This window comes from Ambystoma mexicanum, chromosome 8, assembly GCF_040938575.1.
Source record: "Ambystoma mexicanum isolate Mex_15411 chromosome 8, UKY_AmexF1_1, whole genome shotgun sequence".
NCBI classification, from domain to species: domain Eukaryota; kingdom Metazoa; phylum Chordata; class Amphibia; order Caudata; family Ambystomatidae; genus Ambystoma; species Ambystoma mexicanum.
The window spans coordinates 1,213,738,638-1,213,764,160 of NC_090929.1; the positions used below are offsets into that span (position 1 = coordinate 1,213,738,638).

Sequence of the window (25,523 nt, forward strand, 5' to 3'; positions counted from 1 at the left end):
ATGAATTGGCACAAATGCAAGAACATGTGTCATCCAATCAGAAGGATATTGGGATGAGAAAAGGGTGCATATTACATGAGGCACCTGCCGCAAGTGGAAAACTCTGCAACCACTGATGCATTGATAAATCTCAAAAACTCCAAAATGATATAAACCAGAAGTCATCAAAAGACTCTGCACGACAAGCAGGAAACCCCCAAACTCATTGAGTGACTAATAGGCTCACGTAACCACACAGTGGTCTATTCACCCAAAGCCCTCCTGCGGAACCAGTATATTATTTACTGGGGAAACCCGTGTCGAGGCAAAACAACAAATCAAAGGCAATTTACAAAAGAGGGAGAACAACAATCAGAGGAAACACACAGAAGTAAAATTACAATTGATTTTCAAGATACCTAAAGGACCAAACTGTAATGAGGAAACCAAAAAGACCTTGATCCATAAAAGCACTACAATCAGTTATCTATTGTGAAATCAACAATATATCTGAATTGCAATCAAAAATCCAACAAGGACATCAAGACCTACATATATGGACTCGTGAGAATGAAAACCCAATAAGGACATCTAAGGACTTACACAAATGGACTCATAAAAATGTAAGTACCCCATGTCAGATATACATTGTGAAGCTAACAATATATCTGAATGTTGTAGGCAACAACTACATCTGAATAAACAAGAATTCCTGACCCTATTGGGGCTCTGCCTTATTTCAATACCACTTCTTGATAACTGTAGGCGCAACTCCAAGGTAATACATTCAATACTGTCTCCAATTTTAGAAAGACCTAGAACCACTCAACGTCTCGCTATCACATGTATACATCAAATACTTATTAAAAAGACATTCTACGTGACAATATACAGTACAATAGTTTAATATTCACATAAACACAGGATTAAAGTGCAGAACATTGCATGTATTTCTTCTTGTACATTTTTTCATTGTTGTTAATCCCAAACAATTCAAACCCTTCCTGCTAATCTTGTCCTGCTAATCCCAGGGCTATTTAAATCAAATCTGCCTTCTCATTTGACTTGAAGAACAGTGTATATATATATTACAATGCTATATTTAAAGCATGTTGACACAGATGTGTTTCGGATTCATGAGCTAATGGATACTGCTCTTGCTTTCATGGCCTTCATCAGGACAAAGGTCAAAGGTCACAACTTTCATCTTCCCATGTGGATTTCTGTGCTCCAACAATCTATGACACAAATAAAATAAATATATAATTCAAACAAGGTGTATCCAAATGTATTCTATCTATATTCAATATATCGCAAATCTGCATGCGAATATGGGGCAACCTTTGCGCCAGATGAGGCCAACCTGTACATGGCACAGTATGAAGTATGACCACATTTACACAGTTACAAATCAATTCAGATCATACATCTACATATGGCTTTAGTATATAGACAATGTATTTTTGATCTGGACAGGTTATGCCCTATGTTTTTTCAATGGCTAAATATGTGCAACACCAACATCAGATTTACCATAACTTGGGATAATCATTTGATAAATGTCCTAGATGTGCATATATACAGAGAAGGCCAGGGTTTAAGAACCGAAACAGATCAGAACAGCCTACTGCATTTTTTGAGTTTCCACCCTATGGGAATCAAGACAAATTTACCATATGGTCAGTTCCTACGGGTTCGTAGAAACTGTTCCGATAAAGGGACATTCTCTAAACATGTGGCAGCCTTCAAAACAGACTTCTGCAAAGAGGATATCCAAAAAGATAGTGAGACAAACCAAAATAATACACCAAGAGAGATTTGCCTTACATCTAAGATCAAAGATCCACTGAATATACTGCTATGTGTGATGACCTTCAGTCCTATAAGTGATAAGATCAAAAACATCCTCAATACAAATTGGCACTTGGGTGAAGAATATGGGGACTTTATCTAGGAAAAGATTTTCTGCATAAAAAAAAAATCAAAATTTAAAAGAAAGATTATGAAAAACCTACAAAAAACCCATAATAGAATAGTCCTTGGAGAGGAGTTGGGGGTCTTTCTCCTGTACGGGGACACCGTAAGTGTGGCCACTGGGTTGGATGCCAGTTCACGGACACCAGGTACATTTTTGAACATGGCAATATTGTATTAATTGGCACTTCAAGAAACATACTAATTGCAACAGCAAATTGGTCATATAAATGATAGGGTGCCCATGTAAACTCCTGTACGTTGAGAAGACCATATGTCCTGAGTAGCAGAACAAAACTTGTTTATACGAAACACAGTATCGGACAAGCCTCTGGTTGAACATTCCAAGAAAAAGAGACATACAAACATGGTCCTAAGAAGGTTTGTGAGGCAAATGATCACACCCAACAGAAGGGGAGGAGATGTAGACAAACTCCTCTACTAGAGCAGCGATAGCTATATCGCCTAGATACAGCAAATGGTGGCCTAAATGTATCAGTAGAATGAAACAACTTGATTGTTTAGCCTCCTCTGGGCTTTATGTATCCATGCTATATCTACTCGGCTATAGATTTGACCAGTTCATGTTTTATATGTTCATGTGAATTTATGAGCAATATGGTGCATCAATGCCATGTTCAGTTATATGTTGATTTGACTTACTGAAATGAACGAGTCTGAGTTACATATGTTCATGTGAATTTAATACTAACTAGGAGTCCAAAATGTAACTTTGAAATGAACATTGATGCACAATAGGGTCAAAATCAATAAATATATTGTTCACCGCATTGAGGCATGGCAATTAAAATTGTCAAATATATTATACTTGTGTCATCTAAGTGATTATATTTACAATGCACTGTATAACAGACACATTGTGTAAAGCATCTCTTCAGACGTAGTGGAAAAATGATACATAAATTGAGGGTTCTGAAAATTATAGTAAGACTGTGGCAACTAACATTAAATAGCTAACAATCACCCTAGTCCCACATCTGGCTTCAATTGTCACAAGCATGGAATTATGTGTTAGAGAAATCATACATCATTTAAGAGTCTATGCACACTAGGCATTTCATTGAATAAGGAACCATAAACACCATCGGTCTCTGGCCGCATTTGATGAACACTTTCAATATGACCACCGTCATGGCATGTAGAAACAATATAGCCTGACTAGACGCCCTTGTGTCCACGGTCAACAGCACACAAATCTATCAGCAGTACTTGCAACACGCTCAAGTCTGGTCCTCATGTTCCAGCGCGGCACACCAGGAAATTGGCAACCCTCAGGTAAGATTTAGCTGCAGTGGTTGACAGTTCAGCACAAGATGCTTGAATGTAGCAGAATACCACTCAAACCATTTTGTTTTGCCATTGTTATACAGCTGAATGTTACAGATTATGGGGGACATTAATGTGGTCTACACCGACATTGAAGTACGTCGATAGAGAATTTGATTTGTGACGAATGGTGTAAGGCATACTCTAGAGTCAATAACAAGTGACACATAAATGGAAAATTGAAGTCAGAGAATACCCTATCAAACACAAATATACTCCTTTGTGTTTTCAGAACATGGGAGTTCAATCACGTGGAGTCAAATTACAAAGTGGCTCCCACGCTGAAGTTCATTTTGTGCTAAGCAAGATATAATAAGGTAGTTCACTCAATGTTGCACTGGCTACCACTATGTGCAGAGTAAGTGAGTGAAAAGGTATCTGTTTAGGATTATTCCAAAGAAAGAAACCATGCTGGAAACGCAGACTAGAGGATAAAAACACAAATTCGCTGTGGAACAGGGAAAGAAGAGTTGTTCTTTCTCGCACGTTCACCAAGATGTAATTCATTGAGCTGCATATAAAATGCTCTAAAGTACAGATGTAATGAGTCAATGTACCATTTGTTTTTTTAGATGACATACAGTTGAATGTGGAGTAAAATTCCCATGAAAATTAGATACAGTCATGCAAAAGAATAGGTGAGAATGCATGCTGTATTTGCCATTGATGGTGCTCAAAGAGATTTCTTGATATATTGCATATAGGTAGAATACATTTGGATAAACCTAGTTTGAATTTAATATTTATTTGTATTTGTGTCACAGATTGTTGGAGCACAGGACTCCACATGGGGGAGATGAGTAGTAGTGACCTTTGTCCCAATGAAGGCCGCGAGAGTAAGAGTAGTTTTCATTAGCTCATGAGGCTGAAACACATCTGTGTCGACATGCTTTGAATATAGCAGTGCAATATACATACACTGTTCATCAGGTCAAGTGAGAAGGCAGATAGGATTAAGATAGCCCAGAGTTTAGCAAGAAGGTCTTCAATTTTTTGGATGAATAATGATGATTAAATCTACAAGAAGAAATACATGTAATGTTTTGCACTTTAATCCTGTGTTTATGTGAATACTAACTATTGTACTCTATATTGTCTTGTATGACGTCTTTTTAATAATTATTTGATAGATACATTTGATATGTTTTATGAAATAAAAAAAAGAAATGTATCGAAAAAAGGTTAGTGGTACTAGATCTTTCTGAAATCGCTGTGATCGTTGTGTTTTTTGACATGTGTTGGTGCCTGGGTAGATGAGGGAAAAAGCCAGGTGCCCACGAATTATAGCTTACTTGCTAAAAGATATTGGGCCTCATTACGACCCTGGCGCTAAGGGGTTAACGGCGCCGTAAAAGGCTGCAGCGCCGTTAACCCCTTAGTGCCTAATTACGAGGTCCCTTTGCGGCTCCCAACCTTAACGGCTGGTCTGGACCAGCCGTTAAAGTAGGGACCCGCAAAGGGACCTTGAAGGTAATTACGGTACCGCAATTTGCGGTACCGTAATTACCGCTTCCCCATTCCCATTGAGCCCTATGGGACAAAAATGGGAATGGGGAAGGGCCAATGGTGCATGGGGAATTACCGCTGCCAACATTGGAATGGGGTGGTAATTCCCCATCGTACCATGGCGGACTCCTTACAATACCGGCAGCAACCATGGTTCTAATAGCGCCATAGGTTACCGCCGGTGTTGTAATGAGGGCCATTGTCTGGAACTCTTGACATTCTACGGCCTATGCTTACTAGTTTTGCCCCCAATCTGACTTTGCAACACTCATGCCTAGATAGGGATGGACTTTTAAAGCATGAGGCCTCTGTGAATTAATGCAAGACTCACCTACTCTGTGTTGGTTTTGAACCATACATTATTTTTCTGAGACGGTGATTCTGAGTTGAATTTCCAAATTGATTTACTTAACTTGAATTCTTTCCAACTATTCTGAAAGTGTCTGAAAAGTATTTTACCTACCAATATTGCCATCCTATGATTGTTGGTTGATGATTGCTTTTGCTAAACTGAAGAAACTCTTTCTCTAACCTGAATACTATTTTAAGGTTTACCACTGAATTGAGTTATAACTGCTAAAAGTCCTACTCTATGTATGCACAAAGTTGATCTTACTTTCCTGAACTGATTAGTGAACTTAACATTGCCAGATTTGTTTAAAAATACAATTTGATATAACTGCAAGTGTGTACGCATCTTCTTGATTGCTAGGGTGCTCAAAGATCTGTGTACTCTAAAAGAGCCCCGCTCCCTCCTAGAATGAGCCTGGCTGCTCAGCCATACCTACCAAACCTTTTGGGTAGTTCAGGCCTATACTAAGAGTTTGAGACATCTACACTAAAAGGAGATTCCTCAACAGTCCTTCCTTAGGTGGACCTTAGTTAAACTCCCTAACACAGGCTATGATGCATACCCGTCAGTGTCATATGTGTCATGATTTTTATGAATACCATCTGTCTGTGTTGATGGGGGGTTTACCCCATACACACACACACACTCCTGTTGGACTTCCACTTTTTTTCATCCTTGTGTTTGATTTTAATTCTTCTTTCTGAAATTTGATTTTGTTACTAAAGGCCAAAGCACTCTTGTCATTTTTATCTACGGGTGTATTTACTTATCCCCCACCCCATCCTCCAATTTTTGACCTACTAGCGGTTTAGTTACAGGATTACCAGTAAGGTCACCGGTGCCGGTAATCCCTTACCACCCTATTCCGAGGTCCCTTAGCGGGTCCCTTCCTTAACGCCTGGTTTTACAGAGCTAATAACGGTGCCGCTAATTGCGGTTCCGTTATTATCTCCATCCTCATTCCCATTGAGCCCTATGGGGGCTCGAATGAGAATAGGGAATGGTTCCCGGAATGGGGATTTACCGGGTCCTCCAAGGTTGGAATGACCCGGTAAGTCCCTATTTCGGGAACCCGGACCCAGAATGCGGTAATGAGGCCCATTGTCTTATGTCATGATACCTTATCTCAAGTTTTGTTGAGTGGCATTTTCAATGTGAGACCTCAGTCTACAAGGCTACCAGAAGCTGGGAAGCAGCAGGAAGGTGGCAAATTGCACTCCACAGCCCTCCAAATAAATTTAAAAAATTACACACTTGTGACACTTAGTTCAGTAAAAGGACCACATTGTCCATTGCGAACCTTCAAATGTACACTCTAAAACCCCTCTGAACTTCTAAACTTAAGGCTACCCTACTATTAACAGGCCATGTTAATGACAGCTTGGGTGGAGAAGGTCAGGCAAAGCTGAATTATGCACAGTCATTCACCGGAGAACCCAGCCACAAACCAAGAGGAATCCTGCACCACAATTACCATCCCCATAAAGATCCTAGCAGGATGAAAGAACTTCCAGGTAGCCCTGTCCATAGCCTTACCCCCCTCCCCTGGAGCCACAGACCAAAGGCCATCCTCAATTAAGGATGCTGTAGTTCCTGCCAGCTTTCCAACCAATAGAATCTGGTTGTTCATGGTCTACGGAGTAAGTGGAAGAGTGAGGCTCTCCTGCTCCTTTTGGCATTGCTTGAATACGAGTAGGCAGTGCAGGAATGCCTCAAAGCATGTGCTCAGGTGCCTGACAACCTCTGTTTTTGTGCATTATAATAGACAGTTGCCACCATCATGTGTTGTCCTTGATGGTGAATGGATCCTTTGACCTGGCTATGTTGGCATGCATTATTTTACAACCTTACCTCTAAAGCAATTCTCTCTTACTGCATTCCAGAAGTGTATTTACTGATTCACAAAATACAGGGGTTCACAAAATACAAGGGCAGCACTCATTCTCTTTTGTCCACCTGAGCCCAATCTGGTATAGTTGGGGTGAGGGACGAACCTTTTCTCAAACTCGTTTTGCCTGTCTCCCAGCACTCATTCTGTGTTTATCCAGTTTCCGGCTTTACCCGAGTCCTTTCAGGCTATCTACAGGCAGGGGGCAACACCTGGGAACTATTTAGCACACCCATAGGTAAATCACACATGAACAACATGATTTAAGGTAATAACACTGCCACTCGAGTATTGGGCTCGAGGAAAGTTCTGTGGCCAATAAGGTAAGCTTTTGTCCGTTTCTATGAATATGTTTTCTGCTGGTCAAAACATTAATCTAATTGATTACTAAACTACGAACCTTCAACTGTAGATGTTTTTTCTTGGGGTTTATAGGCGCGCCAATTCCAACGTTGGTACTGTGCCCCGTAGAAGAGAGCTGAGTCCCATAAAAGATTTCGTCCAGCTGTTAAATAGTCACTAACATAGCAATCAATGCTGCACCTGAAAACTGTTAATCCTACAGCTGATATATTGTCACTGCAGTAGTGGACTCTGCTAATAACAGTCGCTTCATATTATAAGTAATATTTGCATGCAATGCAGTGCTCTTTTTGATTTCATATCTGTACAGACTACGGTCTTCCGAAAGGCCATTCACTGCAAAGTGCTACCAAGCTATGGCAGTAGGGCACAATATCAATTTCAAGTACCATAACCTAGAAATAACATTACATGAGTTATATGTCTACTTGGATTAAACAAAGTCGTTTACCCAACACAAGATCCAGTTGTTTTCAGCAAAGAGGCACAGTTAACACAACCGAGCAAGGGACATTTGTGTGATTTTATTCAATAGCTATAATTAAGTATTTCAGTCTCTCGACGTAGTTGTAAGAATATGGCAGTATATATAATCCTTGTTCCCTTCTTTTTTCAAGAGTGTGCTATGTCATAGAGTTCTACATTCCTACTGCTATGTCATCGTAGGCCTAGACTAGGGAAGTGCTGCAACTAGATCCTCTCCTTCCTTTGAAGTGGTCAGTGTAAACTTCATTGGGTCATTTGATATTGTTTGCACCTCAAGAAAGTATAAGGTGGCAACATGATTACCCAGACTGCTAAACACCAGGGCACTCGTTACATAAATGTTGCACCGACGCATTGCTAGTTTGCACTGCGGAAAACATTGCTGTCATGCAAAATTAAATGAAAGGTTACATATTTGCACTATGGCAATGTTTGCTCCAGTGCTTCCATTATGCAAATGTGCATTTACACCGATGCAGAGTTGCTGCAATGAGGGCTCAGGTGAAAACATATCCTCAGAGAGTGAGTGCAACACCTGTTTGTCACAAAGCAATTTTAGAGCTCCCATTGTACAGCTTAACTCTTACAATTGATTCGTATTTTACTAGTCTTACCCGTTTTTATCACTGAAGAGACCCAGCTCCATCTTTTCCAAGGACTAAACAGAATCGTAGGGTTGGGGCACATCAGTGACCATTGATAAGGTAGGTCCCTAGACATGGGCCTTCAGCAGGTTGTGCAACTGAGGGTTTTTAGTCATTTGGAAAGCAGTCAGGGATGGTCTCTAAAGCACTGGCAGGACGTCCACTGTCAGAATATAGATGTGTGCATGTACCTTGTCTTGACCAGCTTCTTTTAGAACGTTTGAATGGACCCTTGCACTGCTGCACAGATCCTCGGGTCTGGAGTTTGGTGGGGGGACAGCAATCAGGTTAACTTGTGTTGCTTGAGTTCTTTTTCATATGTAAAGTCAGCAAAAGACTCGCTGTCAATCGGATTTGGAGAGAATAACACGTGGCTGAAGCAGTGGCAGTCAGTTTGGCAGTGAACACTGGTCACCTGTGATTTATTGATCAACTGTCCGGCTCCTCAGAGAATAAAAACTAGAGAATTGAACCTCAAACTAGTATTGGTGCTTGTCTGAAGCTTGGCGAAACTGACAGATCCTTCTGAGGACCATTGGCCCCTCAGAAGATACTGGCACCATTAGAAATTTAACAGAACGCATATGGGGGGAATCCTGTGCAAGCAGTATTATCAGTTTTGTTAAATAACAGTAAAGTATCATGGCCATAAAGTGATCTCTTTTTTAGAGGGTTCAGGAGGTTTGAGGGTTGGATCAACAACTGTATTAAATTCCAGGATCGCCTCAGTGTAAAACCCAAGTGCCCACTCCCATATTGCACTGCAGGTGCAAGATTGGAGAAACCTTACATCTGTGCGAGTGGAATTTTGTCCTAACGAAAAAACATTCTTTCAATGCATTTTTGCAACCTTGCAAATCTGCACACAAATGACCACAAGGTGACTATCAGTTGAAGTCAAATCGGCATATTATCAGACCTGTTGCTGAGGGGTACAGGGTCCCCACAACTTTGGAGCACTTTGCTGCACACACCACATCCTACATCCTACATCATCCTTCAATTTATTGGTGGAAGTGTGTAAGTTCAGATGTCCCCTATTATTGCTTTGAGGGAAATTAATGATGTGCAATTCCAAATGTTCTTGAGAAAGTTCAATGTAATATTCTAACATGCATCAGACAATATGTCCCCATGATGCATTTCTCCCTAGGATGGCCATGCCAATGTAAAAGGTTCTTAAAACGTCTCTGATCGTTCCTTTTTGAACCCCTTGTCCAAAGTCTGCTGTGCCACCATTTATGACCTACTGACCAATTCACACCACAAACCTTTGCAACTGCACCTCACACCAACAGAAAAGTTAAACCCCTGATGTTTACATTTTTGTTGAACCTGCTCGTGAGAGGAAATTAAAGGTCATCTTGAATGATATAAAAGAAGGGACCTTACAGTATGAATTCTGGCCGCTCAGCAAGCTTCAGTGCCTCGTGCATCCCTGCAGCAGATAACTTCCGGTTGATATTCCTGTATCGGCATTGCAATAGGTTGCGATAAGTTGTCCTCAGGTCCCGGTTGAAGAAGGCATATATAAAAGGGTTTATAAGAGAGTTAGCATAACCCAGCCATAACAAAGTTCTCTCCATCCACAAGGGAATGCAACTACATTCCGTGCCACATATAAATGGTCTTGCAGTGGAAAGGATGAAAAATGGCAGCCAACACACTGTGAAGGCACCAACAATGATCCCCAGAGTCGTGGCAGCTTTTTGTTCTCTTTTGAAGATGGAAATGTTTTTCCTGTCATTCCTGAGAAGCCTTGAGAGGTTTGTGCATTCTTCTGATTCCTTATGCAGCTTTACACCGCCATTCACAGAGTCCATGCCTTCTCTTTCCTCTGGCCTTGGGAAACCAGCAAACTTGTGCTTGGCAGCGCTTCTTTTCGCAGCCTTGTAAATCCGATAGTACATGAAAAGCATCACAGACATTGGGATGTAAAATGCAACAGCGGTGGAATAGATGGTGTAGCCAAAATCCTGGCTAATTAGGCATACTTTGCCATCGTTCACATTTTGGGCCCATCCAAAGAGAGGAGGCAAAGTGATAGAGGCAGAAAGGAGCCACACACACAGGATCATCTTGGCCATACATTTCCCATTCTGCCTCACAGGATAAGTCAGAGGTCTTGTTATTCCAAGGTACCTAGAAGAAGAGAGGACAATTAGCATTGTTGGAAAGCCCACATCTGTTTGTATGCAAATGCTCTTTTAATAGCATACGTGCGAGTTGACATTGAAGGATAAACATGCAGGTTATAGTGTGGCATACATCTAAAACAAAGTTGTAATTGAAGCATGAGCATGTTACACTCGTTTCAAAATCGCACGATTCACAAAACAAGTTAATTTAATTGGACATCCGTTTATAAGTAAGTTGTACAAGCATTTGTAAGTGAAACATGCATACCTTACTAGGAGAACTACAAAAGTGGATGTCCCAAGGGCTGTGTCAGAAAGCAGTAAGGGATGTGTTTGCAAATACTGTTAAAGCACCCAACAAGTGCCATTTGTGTTCATAAACATTTGCCAATGCAATTCATTCGCAATCTTTGCAGTTATGATGACCTCAATGGCCGAGGTTTAAGAGGTGCTGTCACTGCAGAGAGTGAAACACATACTCAAATTGGCAGCAGGAATTCAAAACAGTCATAGGGAATTCATGTGGTTCCAAAGGAAGCAATTATTGCAAAGCCAATCGTTTTGGCTTTTTCATGTATGGGCATGAATTTGTGTCGCACGCATAAAAAACTGTTCATCCCATAGAAATGCAAGGTGAAGTGCCAGTCATCCGTCTACTTGTATTTGTGTCTCTACTGGCAGATTAAATCTTATGACAAATTATGTCAACCAGAAGCTTACCCAGACTTTTAGAGTCCCACACAATGCTTTTGATTACAGTATCATTCAGCATATCATAATAGTGAAACATGCCTTTAAGCCACGATTAAGCCGGACTGTAAACCATGTCTACCATTAGGGTGAAATACCAAACAATCTGTTCTCTGTAGGGCCAAAAAAAGGACCGTAACACTCCAAGACATGTATTGGTTGATAGCTTTCAGGTGTAGCAATATTTGGATATTGTGATGTACCAAGAACCACCACCAGTTTACCATATTTACCTATTATCGAAACATGCTAGTGATAACTGTTGCAAAGGAAATACAAAACGTGAAGGACAGATGTATGGGAGGCCGTTCAAGTCAAAATTACACCTTTGTGAATGTGACATATTGAAGTGAATACAACATGCAGTGAAATGAGTAAGGCATACACTGAGATGACTATAATACGTATCGAAATGAGTATAACATGTATTGAAATGAGTATGACATGTATTGAAATGAGTATGACATACACTGAAATTCAATGAATAAGACATGCATTGAAATGAATAGGACACGCATTGAAATGAATATGACACCTATTGAAGTGAATATGACACACGTTGAAGTGAATATGACATGCAATGGAATGAATGTGGCACCCATTGAAATTAATATGACACACGTTGAAATAAATATGACACACGTTGAAACAAATATGACACACGTTGAAATAAATATGACACCCATTGAAATGAATATGACACGCATTGAAATAAATATGACACGTTGAAATAAATATGACACATGTTGAAATAAATATGACTCACGTTGAAATGAGTATAACACCCATTGAAATGAATATAAAACACGTTGAAGTGAATAGGACACTCATTGGAATGAATATGACACCCATTGAAATGAATATGACAGACATTGAAATAAATATGACACCCAATGAAATGAATATGACACATGTTGAACTGAATAGTACATGCAATGGAATGAATATGACACCCATTGAAATAAACATAACACCCATTGAAATGAATATGAAACAGTTTGAAGTGAATGTAACTTTCATTGGAATGAATACGACACCCATTGAAATGAATGTGAAACACATTGAAATAAATATAACATGTATTGGCATGAATAAGATACACATTGAAATGAATAGGACATGCATTGAGATAATTATGACATCCATTGAAATGAATATGACACACTTTGAAGTGAATAGAACATGCAATGGAATTAATATGACAACCATTGAAATGAATATGACACACGTTGAAGTGAATATAACATGCATTTGAATGAATATACCATGCATTGGAATGAATAAGACATGCGTTAAAATGAATAGGACATGCATTGAAATAAATATGACACCCATTGAGATGAATATGACGCATGTTGAAGTGAATAGGACATGCAATGGAATGAATATGACACCCATTGAAATGAATATAACACACGTTGAAGTGAATAGGACATGTAATGGAATGAACATAACACCCATTGAAATGAATATGAAACAGGTTGAAGTGAATATAACATTCATTGGAATAAATATGACACCCATTGAAAGGAATATGACACACATTGAAGTGAATATAACATGTATGGCATGAATAAGACACACATTGAAATGAAGAGGACATGCATTGAAATAATTATGACATCTATTCAAATGAATATGACACACTTTGAAGTGAATAGAACATGCAATGGAATGAATATGACACCCATTGAAATGAATATGACACATGTTGAAGTGAATATAACATGCATTTGAATGAATATACCATGCATTGGAATGAATAAGACATGCGTTAAAATGAATAGGACATGCATTGAAATAAATATGACACCCATTGAAATGAATATGACACATGTTGAAGTGAATAGGACATGCAATGGAATGAATATGAAACCCATTCAAATGAATATTGCACACATTGAAGTGAAAGTAATATGTATTAAAATTAATTTAACATCCATTTGAATGAATAAGTCATTACCTCCATGTCCCCATTCCTCTTCCCAGTACTTACCTTTGAGTACGTTCTGTGCTCACTGGAACTCGTTTCTTTTCAAGCTGCCCTCCTCCAATTGGAAGGAGTTATCAGGTGTTCTAGGGCTTTGGTGGTCTTCAGGTCTTCGATCTAGTGGAATGATGTTATGGTTCGGAAAGACAACACCTTGGCTCTTGCTTCCATCAACCATCAGGGGACTATGGGGTCCCGCTCCCTGGAGGATCTGGCTTTGTCCATTTGGACCTGGGGCACGGCACACCTGATCTCCTTGAGAGCGGTCCATATCCGGGGTGTGGACAATGTGACTGTGGACCGGCTCAGCAGGGTGTTTCCGGTCTCAGCGGAGATGTCTCTTTGTCCCAAGGTTTTTCAGGATGTGTGTCGGTGGTTCGGCATCCCTGGACGGACCTCTTTGCCTCCCCCTGCAACTCTCAACTTTCCTGGTTTTGCTTGAGGACTCTGCCCCCCAGGGGTTTGTGGAGGGGTGGATGCTCTTCCCTTGACTTGGCCCCTCAGAGCTTCTTTTTGCCTTTCCTCCAAATCCCCTGATTCTGCAGGTCATCAGCACAATCAGATCATCTCCACATGTGTTTATCCTGGTGGTCCCTTACTGGCCTCAGAGGGGGTGGCTCCCGGGCCTTCTGGAGATGCAGTTAGCTTCTCCTTGGGTGTTGCTCAGGTGGCCGTCTGCATTGCGGGTGGTCAATGTCCCCCTTCTCCTCTCTCATCCGTTGTGGGTTCTGGAAACAGAGAGGAGGGATCTCCTGGCATTAGGCCTTCAGCTGCAGTGGCTGGGATGGTTCAGAGGGCGCGTCAGTCCTCTACACTTAAGATCTGACCGTCAGTGGGCTAATTTTCTGGCTTGGTGTCACCTGAAGTGTGTCCTGGCACTGGAGTGTGGCATCCCAGACATTTTGCAATTTCTTCATGAAGGGGCGGAGAAGGGGTCGGTGGTCTCTACTTTCTGTTCTCAGTGGTCTGCCATTCGGGCTTTCCAGGTTTCCTGGTCTTCTCCGGTAGGGGGCGAGGCTCTGGTCTCTACGCTCTTGAAAGGGGCAGCAGGTACACATCCATTGGGCCCAGTTGGGGTTCCCCGTGGGACCTTCCTTTGGTCATGTCCATGTTGCAGAAGCCTCCATTTTAGCCCCAGGAGGAGGTGGAGATGAAATAGTTGTTGCTGAAGACTACCTTCCTGATTGCCATTACTTTGGCTCAGCATCTGGGGGAAATCAGGGCCCTCTTGCGTAGGCCAGTGTTTCTAGTGTTCGAGGAGGAGGCTTTGGTGGTGGGCTGTGACCCCTCGTTTGTGCCCAAGGTCGTCTCTTGGTTCCATCGGTCTCAGGAAGTGGTTATCTCAGCTTTCTATCTTGCTCCGTCCTCTCCTAGGCGGGAGGCTTGGCATTGTCTGGATGCCAAGCAGGCGGTCTTACATTATCTCTCCCAGAGAGAGTCCTTTTGTCTCACTGATCAGGGGGCAGGGGACTGTGGTTGCCAGGCTTCCATTCCAATGATTAGCCGGTGGACTAATCTTTGATTCTATGAGTCTGTGGGCCTCTGTACTGCAGCTTGGGTCCAGGGTCGGTCCACAAGAGGGGTGACCATCTCCTGGGCAGGCCTGCGGGGGCTACCTTTGTTGGATATTTGCCGAGCTGCCACATGAGCTACACCTAATACATTAATTCTGCATTACCAACTGAACATGGAGGGGCTCCAGTCTACGTCCTTTGGTGTGGGTGTCTGGAGGCTGTGTCTGGTTGAGGTGGTGATAGGAGTCATGGTCAGCATGCCTTTGGCTTTTTGCTGTATCTTGAATAAATTGGTGTTGGGTGGGTTTCGCATTACCGTTGGTGTCTGTGTCTTTTGTGGTGGGCATGGGAGTCCTTCCGGTTTCTGCTTTGGTACAACTCAAAGGTAAGTACCTGGACGAGAAAGAGGGTCGTGGAGGTAATACTCAGAGTAGTTACTGGTAATCTTGAATATTCCCCCTCCTCCTCCTCCTCTGTCACACCCACCCAGGACCTTTGCTCGGCCCTGGCTGCACACTTCACTGAAAAAACCCAAGACATCCTTTTCTCTCTCACTTCCACACCACATCATACACCACCACTTCTGGAGCCTCCCTTTGCCACTCTACCACTTCTCCTCTCTTCTCTCAATCCCATTACACCTGATTAGGTCGCCAGACAAGTCCGATCTATGAAGGCCTCATCCACACAGGTGGACCCCTGCCCCTCCAAAACCATTAAGTACAACATTGACTCTATTTCTCCAGCCTTGGCTGATCACTGCAATCTCTCTTTTGCCACTAGAGTTTTCCCATCTTCTCTTAAGCACTCCATTGTGCACCCTCTGCTTAAGAAACCCTCTGCTGACCCCTCCATTCCAGTAAACTACCGCCCTATCTCTATCACCCCCTTCCTGGACAAACTCTTAGAGAAGCTGGCTATCTCTCAGCACACCCTCAACACTGAATCTGCTGGTTGCCTCCACGACCATCAGTCTGGCTAGAGAGCATCCAGAGGAACGGGAAATGCTTTTCTGAATACCTGTGAAGACCTGCTCTTAAATCTCGACACTAACACCCCTCTGTCCTCATTCCTTTTGACCTCTTCTCTGCCTTTGACATGGTAAACCACAACATCCTGATTGCACGTCTCCGTGACACCCTGGGAATCACAGGTCAGGCTCTGGCGTGGGTAACCTCATTCTTTTCCGGCCGTCCATCCCAGGTGGAACTTGCGTCTTTTCTTTCTACTCTCACTCTTTCAACCTGTGGTGTTTCCCAGGGTTCTAACTTAGCCCCCTAGTTCTTCAAGGTCTACATGGCTGTGCTGGCATGTGTGATTGTCACTTTCATCTCTAACTTCCAGTGTTACGCTGATGACATGCAACTCTCCTTCAGGCTACCCTGAGCAACCTCTTATACCTTTCTTATATCTGACTGTCTGTCCGGAATTCAGCCATGGTGTGCTGCAAACTACCTCTGCCTCAGTGCCAGTAAGACTGAGAACTTTCACATCAGGACTCCTGCTCCCACGTTCCCATTCTATTTCTGGTCAGCCTCCATTGGCCCTGCACCTGCACCCAGCTGTGAGGCAAAAAACCTTGGGGTCATCTTCGACTGCACTCTCTCCTTATTCACTCACATTTCGGACATCTCTAAAAAGTCCAACTACCAGCTGCACCTCCTCAGTGATACTTTTCCTTTTCTCACCTTCCCCCAGCGACTCACTGTCTCCATAGCCCAGGTTCTCTCAAGGCTGGACTACTGCAATAGCCTCTTTCTCAACCTCCCTGCCTCTGCTCTGCGCCCTCTGCAACTCATCCAGAACATAAACGCAAGAATTATCCTTGGCCTCAAGGCCACAGACCGGATCTCTCCAGTGCTGAAATTCCTCCACTGGCTCCCTGTGTCTGCAAGGATCAAGTTCAAGACCCTCTGCATTGTCCACAAGGCTTTCTGGGGCATGGGACCTACCTATCTGCAACAACGCCTACCTAATTACTGTCCTTCCCGAGCCCTCCGCTCATCTACCTCCAACCTTCTGCGAGTGAGCCGGTTCTCCAAGCAGAGATTTGGAGGGAGATCTTTATCCTCAGCAGCGGCCTCCCTATGGAATAGCCTCCCTGCTGCCCTCCGTCTTGAGCCTGATCTCCTTAAGTTCCGGAAACTCCTTAAGATATTCCTCTTCTCCTCTTCCTTCTCTATCCCTCTACCCTGCTAACCACTTTCTCCGGTCTATCCCTCTCTCCCTCCTTTTCCGCACAGTTTGCTGACTGGCCGCCAGGTGTACCTCAGAGTCTCACAGGTCCCGGGCAACCTAGCCAGTCCTCTCGCACTTGCCTCTGGGCCTTACACTTGCCTCATCGTTACTGCACTTGGTCAATGACCCATGAGAGTGCCATCTCTCAGCACTTACCTCAGCTTCTTACAGACTGGGTGCACTTGTCCTCCCCCACCCACCTCCCCTCTCCTGTACTCATAGCTCTCAACCATTTGTCTTGCAAAGGCGGGTGAAATCACCCGATTTTGTTTTTGGCGGGTGAGAGGCCCATTGGAATGAATGGGCGTGCAGGAGGCTTGGCGGGTGAGTCAGCCCTTTACAAGGCGGTTGACACCCGCCAAAAGCGTGTGAGTTGAGAGCTATGCCTATACTGTCTTGCACTTGCATGATCTGAACGTACCATGCCTTGAAAATTCATCTATCTTCCCTTGTCCCCTCCTTGCATGGTGGCGCCTCAATGCACTTGGAAAAACTGCAGAATCGTTGTCAGACCTATTTGCTTTCATCTATACTGTTAATTGTATTATATGCACTTACTCTGCTTGTGCAGATTTGTATCGTTCAGAAATTCAACGCCTCTGAAGGACTGTTGCTTTTTCCCCTTGTCCCCTCCCTCCTTGAGTGCTTTGAAATACATGCTTTGTGTATAGGCGCTTTACAAATAAACATTACCATACTATACCATACCATACTAGTCTTACTCTTCGTCCCCCCAGTACGGACTTCCCTTCCCTCCTTTGAATGAAGGTTCCCATGCCCAGGCTTTGGATTACTGCCGTGGGCTGGTTAGTTGGGAGGTTATACCTCCTGGGAGGGGAGGGGCGGCCAGTGGAGGGCTTGAAAAGAGAAGAGTTCCACTGAGCACGGAACATACTGAAAGGTAAGGGTGCCCAGGACCTGTGAGACTCTGAGGTACACCTGGCGGCCAGTCAGCAAACTGTGCGGAAAAGGAGGGAGAGAGGGATAGAGCGGAGAAAGAGGTTAGCAGGGTAGAGGGCTGGAGAAGGAAGAGGAGAAGAGGAATGTCTTAAGGAGTTTCTGGAATTTACGGAGATCAGGCTCAAGACGGAGGGCAGCAGGGAGGCTATTCCATAGGGGGGGCGCTGCTGAGGATAAAGATCTCCCTCCAAATCTCTGCTTGGAGAACCGGCTCACTCGCAGAAGGTTGGAGGTAGATGAGCAGGGGGCTCGGGAAGGACAGTATCTAGGTAGGCATCATTGCAGATAGGTAGGTCCCATGCCCCAGAAAGACTTGTGGACAATGCAGAGGGTCTTGAACTTGGTCCTTGCAGACACAGGGAGCCAGTGGAGGAATTTCAGCGCCAGAGACATGCGGTCCGTGGGCTTGAGGCCAAGGATAAGTCTTGTGTTTATGTTCTGGATGAGTTGCAGAGGGTGTAGAGCAGAGGTAGAGAGGTTGAGAAAGAGGCTATTGCAGTAGTACAGCCTTGAGAGAACCAGGGCTATGGAGACAGTGAGTCACTGGGGGAAGGTGAGAAAAGTATCACTGAGGAGGTGCAGCTGGTAGTTGGACTTTTTAGAGATGTGCGAAATGTGAGTGAAGGATAGAGTGCAGTCAAAGATGACCCCAAGTTGTTTTGCCTCACAGCTGGGTGCAGGTGCAGGACCAAGGGAGGCTGACCAGAAAGAGAGTGGGAATGTGGGAGCAGGAGTCCTGATGTGAAAGTTCTCAGTGTTACTGGCAATAGGTATAAGAGGTTGCTCAGGGTAGCCTGAAGGAGAGTTGCATGTCATCAGCGTAACACTGGAAGTTAGAGATGAAAGTGACAATCACACATGCCAGCGCAGCCATGTAGACCTTGAAGAACTAGGGGGCTAAGTTAGAACCCTGGGAAACACCACAGGTTGAAAGAGTGAGAGTAGAAAGAAAAGACCCAAGTTCCACCTGGGATGGACGGCCGGAAAAGAATGAGGTTACCCACGCTAGAGCCTGACCTGTGGTTCCCAGGGTGTCACGGAGATGTGCAATCAGGATGTTGTGGTTTACCATGTCAAAGGCAGAGAAGAGGTCAAGAGGAATGAGGACAGAGGGGTGTTAGTGTCGAGATTTAAGAGCAGGTCTTCACAGGTATTCAGAAAAGCGTTTTCCGTTCCTCTGGATGCTCTCTAGCCAGACTGATGGTTGTGGAGGCAACCAGCAGATTCAGTGTTGAGGGTGAGCTGAGAGATAGCCAGTTTCTCTAAGAGTTTGTCCAGGAAGGGGGTGATAGAGATAGGGCGGTAGTTTGCTGGAATGGAGGGGATGGCAGAGGGTTTCTTAGGCAGAGGGTGCACAATGGAGTGCTTAAGAGAAGATGGGAAAACTCTAGTGGCAAAAGAGAGATTGCATTGATCAGCCATGGCTGGAGAAAGAGAGTCAATGTTGTACTTTAATGGTTTTGGAGGGGCAGGGGCCCACCTGTTTGGATGAGGCCTTCATAGATCGGACTTGTCTGGCGACCTCATCAGGTGTAATGGGATTGAGAGAAGAGAGGAGAAGTGGTAGAGTGGCAAATGGAGGCTCCAGAAGTGTTGGTGTATGATGTGGTGTGGAAGTGAGAGAGAAAAGGAAAGGATGTCTTCCGTTTTTTCAGTGATGTGTGCAGCCAGGGCCGAGCAAAGGGCCTGCGTGGGTGTGACAGAGGAGGAGGAGGGGGAATATTCAAGATTACCAGTAAGTAATCTGAGTATTACCTCCATGTCCCTCTTTCTCGTCCAGGTACTTACCTTTGAGTTGTACCAAAGCAGAAACAGGAAGGACGCCCATGCCCACCACAAAAGACACAGACACCAACGGTAATGCGAAACCCACCCAACACCAATTTATTCAAGATACAGCAAAAAGCCAAAGGCATGCTGACCATGACTCCTATCACCACCTCAACCAGACACAGCCTCCAGACACCCACACCAAAGGACGTAGACTGGAGCCCCTCCATGTTGAGTTGGTAATGCAGAATGAATGTATTAGGTGTAGCTCATGTGGCAGCTCGGCAAATCCAACAAAGGTAGCCCCCGCAGGCCTGCCCAGGATATGGTCACCCCTCTTGTGGACCAACCCTGGACCCAAGCTGCAGTACAGAGGCCCGCAGACTCATAGAATCAAAGATTTGTCCACCGGCTAATCATTGGAATGGAAGCCTGGCAACCACAGTCCCCTGCCCCCTGATCAGTGAGACAAAAGGACTCTCTCTGGGACAGATAATGTAAGACCGCCTGCTTGGCATCCAGACAATGCCAAGCCTCCCCCTAGGAGAGGACGGAGCAAGAAAGAAAGCTGAGATAACCACTTCCTGAGACTGATGGAACCAAGAGGCAACCTTGGGCACAAACGAGGGGTCACAGCCCAGCACCAAAGCCTCCTCCTCAACCACTAGAAACAGTGGCCTACGCAAGAGGGCCCTGATTTCCCCAAATGCTGAGCCAAAGTAATGGCAATCAGGAAGGTATTCTTCAGCAACAACTATTTCATTTCCACCTCCTCCTGGGGCTAAAATGGAGCCTTCTGCAATATGGACATGACCAAAGGAAGGGCCCACAGGGAACCCCAACTGGGCCCAAAGGATGAGTACCTGCTACCCCTTTCAAGAGTATTGAGACCAGAGCCTCGCCCCCTACCGGAGAGGACCAGGAAACCTGGAAAGTGTGAATGGCAGACCACTGAGAACAGAAAGTAGAGACCACCAACCCCTTCTCCGCCCCTTCATGAAGAAATTGCAAAATGTCTGGGATGCCACACTCCAGTGCCAGGACATACTTCTGGTGACACCAAGCCAGAAAATTAGCCCAATGACGGTCAGAACTTAACTGTAGAGGACTGACGTGGCCTCTGACCATCCCAGCCACTGCAGCTGAAAGGCCTAATGCCAGGAGATCCCTCCTCTCTGTTTCCAGAACCCACAACGGATGAGAGAGGAGAAGGGGGACATTGACCAACCGCAATGGAGAAGGCCACCTGAGGAACACCCAAGGAGAAGCTAACTGCATCTCCAGAAGGCCCGGGAACCACCCCCTCTGAGGCAAGTAAGGGACCACCAGGATAAACACACGTGGAGATGATCTGATTGTGCTGATGACCTGCAGAATCAGGGGATTTGGAGGAAAGGCATAAAGAAGCTCTGAGAGGCCAAGTCAAGGGAAGAGTGTCCACCCCCACATAAACCCCTGGGGGGAAGAGTCCTCAAGCAAAACCAGGAAAGTTGAGAGTTGCAGGGGGAGGCAAAGAGGTCCATCCAGGGATGCCGAACCACCGACACACATCCTGAAAAACCTTGAGACAAAGAGACATCTCCGCTGAGACCAGAAACACCCTGCTGAGCCGGTCCACAGTCACATTGTCCACCCTCCAGATATAGACCGCTCTCAAGGAGACAAGGTGTGCCGTGCCCCAGGCCCAAATGGACAAAGCCAGATCCTCCAGGGAGCAGGACCCCGTAGCCCCCTGATGGAAGCAAGAGCCAAGGTGTTGTCTTTCCGAACCATAACATCATTCCACTAGATCGAAGACCTGAAGACCACCAAAAATCCTAGAACACCTGATAACTCCTTCCGATTGGAGGAGGGCAGCTTGAAAAGAAAAGAGTTCCAGTGAGCACGGAACATACTCAAAGGTAAGTACTGGGAAGAGGAATGGGGACATGGAGGTAATGACTTATTCATTCAAATGGATGTTAAATTAATTTTTAATACATATTACATTCACTTCAATGTCTGCAATATTCATTTCAATGGGTTTCATATTCATTCCATTGCATGTCCTATTCACTTCAACATGCGTCATATTCATTTCAATGGGTGTCATATTTATTTCAATGCATGTCCTATTCATTTGAACGCATGTTTTATTCATTCCAATGCATGGTATATTCATTCAAATGCATGTTATATTCACTTCAACTTGTGTCATATTCATTTCAATGGGTGTCATATTCATTCCATTGCATGTTCTATTCACTTCAGAGTGTGTCATATTCACTTCAATGGGTGTCATATTCATTTCAATGTGTGTCCTATTCATTTCAATGCATGTCTTATTCATTGAATTTCAGTGTATGTCATACTCATTTCAATACATGTCATACTCATTTCAATATATGTTATACTCATTTCGATACATATTATACTCATCTCAGTGTATGCCTTACTCATTTCTTTGCATGTTGTATTCACTTCAATATGTCACATTCACAAAGGTGTAATTTTGACTTGAACGGCCTCCCATACAGATGCCCATGTCTGGCTGTGAAACATTTGAGCAGTATCCATAACTAATTGTCTACCTTTTGAACAACTGAAACAGATGCTCTGTTCAGTGCTTGAGTGCAAGTTCCACAATTAATAACAGAGCTAAAGAGCCATGATTATCTTGAATCCTTCATCCAAACAAGTCCCCAGTTGTGAAATGCATAAATAGCACTGGCAGTTCAATGTGCGGGATTGGGTTTTGATCGGTTCAGTAACACAAGGCACAATTCTTGTGATTGCATCACATTTTATGGTTTCAGTGTCCAGCTCACTTAAACACTCTCCAGTCTGTTTTTACGTATTTGTTTGTCTTCTCTTGCACCATTACCATCCAACAGGTGCCACTCTCTCCAGTGAGAGACAGAGACAGAGAAAGAAAGAGAAAACAAGCAAAAGAAAAAGATTGAGCAAGCAGGAGAAAAAAAAGATACATGCTGAGATGAATAATATGAAAAAAGTCATGAAGCAATATAGAGGGTAATAAAATTGACTTGACTGAGAGACTAACCAAGCTCATTACACGTTTGCTGGTAATTTAGTGGCAATTCTGCCAAATTACAGCCAAACTTGATTACTGTTACTGCACTTGGTCCCGTCAGGTTGCCATGGCATTACATGTGGTGGTACGTACACATTTTGGTGTCCATAGGACTCCACTGGGATTTTTGGCAGATTTATCACCGGTGCAATTACCAGGTGATGAATTCAGCAATTTTTGGAGGTAAATTTGAGGATTTCGCCTCAGCAACAATCTGGAGGTGATCCTGCCACTTTTCTTTTAAAAAATGTGCATTTTAACACACAGTAATTCAGTCGTTGGTAAATCCGCCAAAAATCATAATTTGGTGGTGCGGGAAAAACAGCAGTAATTCTGTTAGCACCAAAAAAGTGCTGGCAAGAGAATTACCACCATTGTTCCCACACCGCCAAGCTTGTAATGAGGCCCATTTAATTTAGAACTGGGACTACAATGGGAAACAAGGATTAGAACAATAGAATAGGACTAAGATAAGAGTCTGGGTCAGGATTGGTGAGTAGGGAGAAGGGCAAGAGATATAAACAAGGGATTAGGGTGACAGATTGGGGATGAGGGACTATGAATGGGAAACTACAAACTAGGACTAAGATGATGGACTAGTATGAGAGACAAAAGCAAGGGACTAGGATGAGAAACCAGAATGAGAGCCTAGGATTAGGTCTACATGAGAAACTGGAGACTAGGATGGGATACAAGGATACGAGGCTAGGATTATGAAGAGGGACTAGTGTAGGGGCCTAGGCTTAGAAACTAGGACAAGGATGAGAGACAATGGAAAGGGATTCAGATGAAGGACTTTGATAAGGGACTCAAGAATGAGGAACCAGAATGAGGCATATGGATGAGGGATCAAGGTGAGTCGCTAGAATGAGGGACTAGGATGAGGAAGAGGGGCTTGGACAAGGGACTTGGTTGACAGACTAGGACGAGAGACTAGGGCCCTCATTACAACACCGGCACTAAACAATGGCGCTATTAGCACCATGGTTGGTGCCGGTGTTGTAACGGGTCCGCCATGGTTCAATGGGGAATTACCACCCCATTCCAAAGTTGGCGGGCGGTAATTCCCCATTGAACCATGGCCCTTCCCCATTCCCATTTTCGCTCCATAGGGCTCTACGGGAATGGGGAAGGCGCTAAGTACGGTACCGCAAATTGCGGTACCGTACTTAGCACCAAGGTCCCTTTGTGGGTCCCTACTTTAACAGCTGGTGTAGACCAGCCGTTAAGGTCGGGTCCTGCAAAGGGACCTCGTAGTAAGGCGCTATGTGTTTAACGGAGCCACAGCCTTTTACGGCGCCGTAAACACTTAGCGCCAGGGTTGTAATGAGGTCCTAGGACTAGGATAAGGGCCTTGGATGAGAGACTGGGATGAGAGACCAGGTAGGATGAGAGACTAGGAATAGGACAATTAACTAGGTATAGGTTAAAGTACTATGATTGGAGACTCTGATTGTGTACTAGGACAAAAGAATTGGGACTTAAATCAGGGACTAGGATGAGCAATGAAGTCAAGAGGCCAGGGTTAGGATGATAGACTAGGAATAGAATAGGAGACATAAACAAGAAATAAGGAATCTGTGTGATCACTGCGCCGCCTGTAATTCTGCTGGCGAAAATGTCAACGACCATTACGGCACGGTGCAGTGATCAGATAGATAACTGTGTCATGCATCTTCCTACCCCGCTCCCGTGACCGCTTACCTTAACGGCGGCACACACGGAAGTGTGCTGCCGACTTCCCTCCATCTCTACAGCGTTAGTTCCCACCCACTTACGGGGTCAGGCTGGCATCACAGGGTCCCTTTCCTTTTCTTAAAATGTTCTTGTCCCCCGCTCTCCAATTAACGGAAGCGGGAGACAGCCCAGCAACCCCCCACCCCTATTACCACAACTAAGAGGAGCAGGGGACACCTGCGCAACCCCTGCTTCCCTTAGTCGCAGTAATGGGGGTCGGCATACTTTTAATGCGCAAAGGTGCAGTTTTCGTACCAGGTGACATAGTAATGTTGCAGTAATGGTACGATTCTGAAGCAAGGAACAGCAACAAGGTTGAGAGAGAAATCATTAGAGAAAAGGATGACAAACTCAGACAAGGAACTGGAGTGAGGGACTAGGACAGGAGACTAGGATGAGAGCCTAGGAAATAGGGTTAGGGCAAAGAACTAGAAGGAGGGAATAGGGTGAGGAGCTAGATTGAGAAACATGGATAGGTTGAAGGACTAGGAGGAAGAACTAGGATCCTAGATATAATACTAGGATTAGGATGAAGGACTAAGATAAAATATTAGGATGAACAACTAGCAGTAGTTAGAGGGACTAAGAGAAGAGGCTAGTAGGATATGACAGATTATTTATAACATGCTTAATACCCAGAGGTTTCTAAGCACGGACCCAGGGATCAAACCTGATCGAACCTGTGTTGCTCCGTGTCGTCTTGCTTCCAAGACGAGCACGTTGCTGCTGATCTATCCTCCCGGGACCTAGTATGAGAGACTAGAATGTGGAGCTAGGACAAAAGATTAAGATTAGCACTAGGATAAGGGACAAG

At 44.1% G+C, this 25,523-nt stretch overlaps 1 protein-coding gene across 3 annotated transcripts in view; it reads right to left on the reverse strand.

Moving 5' to 3' along the window:
• HTR7 (5-hydroxytryptamine receptor 7) overlaps nucleotides 1–25,523 on the reverse strand; it is a 904,402-nt gene that overhangs the window by 229,064 nt on the left and 649,815 nt on the right. For 2 of the 3 annotated variants that reach the window (XM_069611313.1, XM_069611314.1), the window contains exon 2: nucleotides 9,932–10,681. In XM_069611313.1, coding sequence (XP_069467414.1) covers nucleotides 9,932–10,681 — 750 coding nt within the window. Of the gene's footprint in view, nucleotides 1–9,927; nucleotides 10,682–25,523 lie in introns of those variants that run through there. The other variant, XM_069611315.1, reaches the window with a different exon arrangement.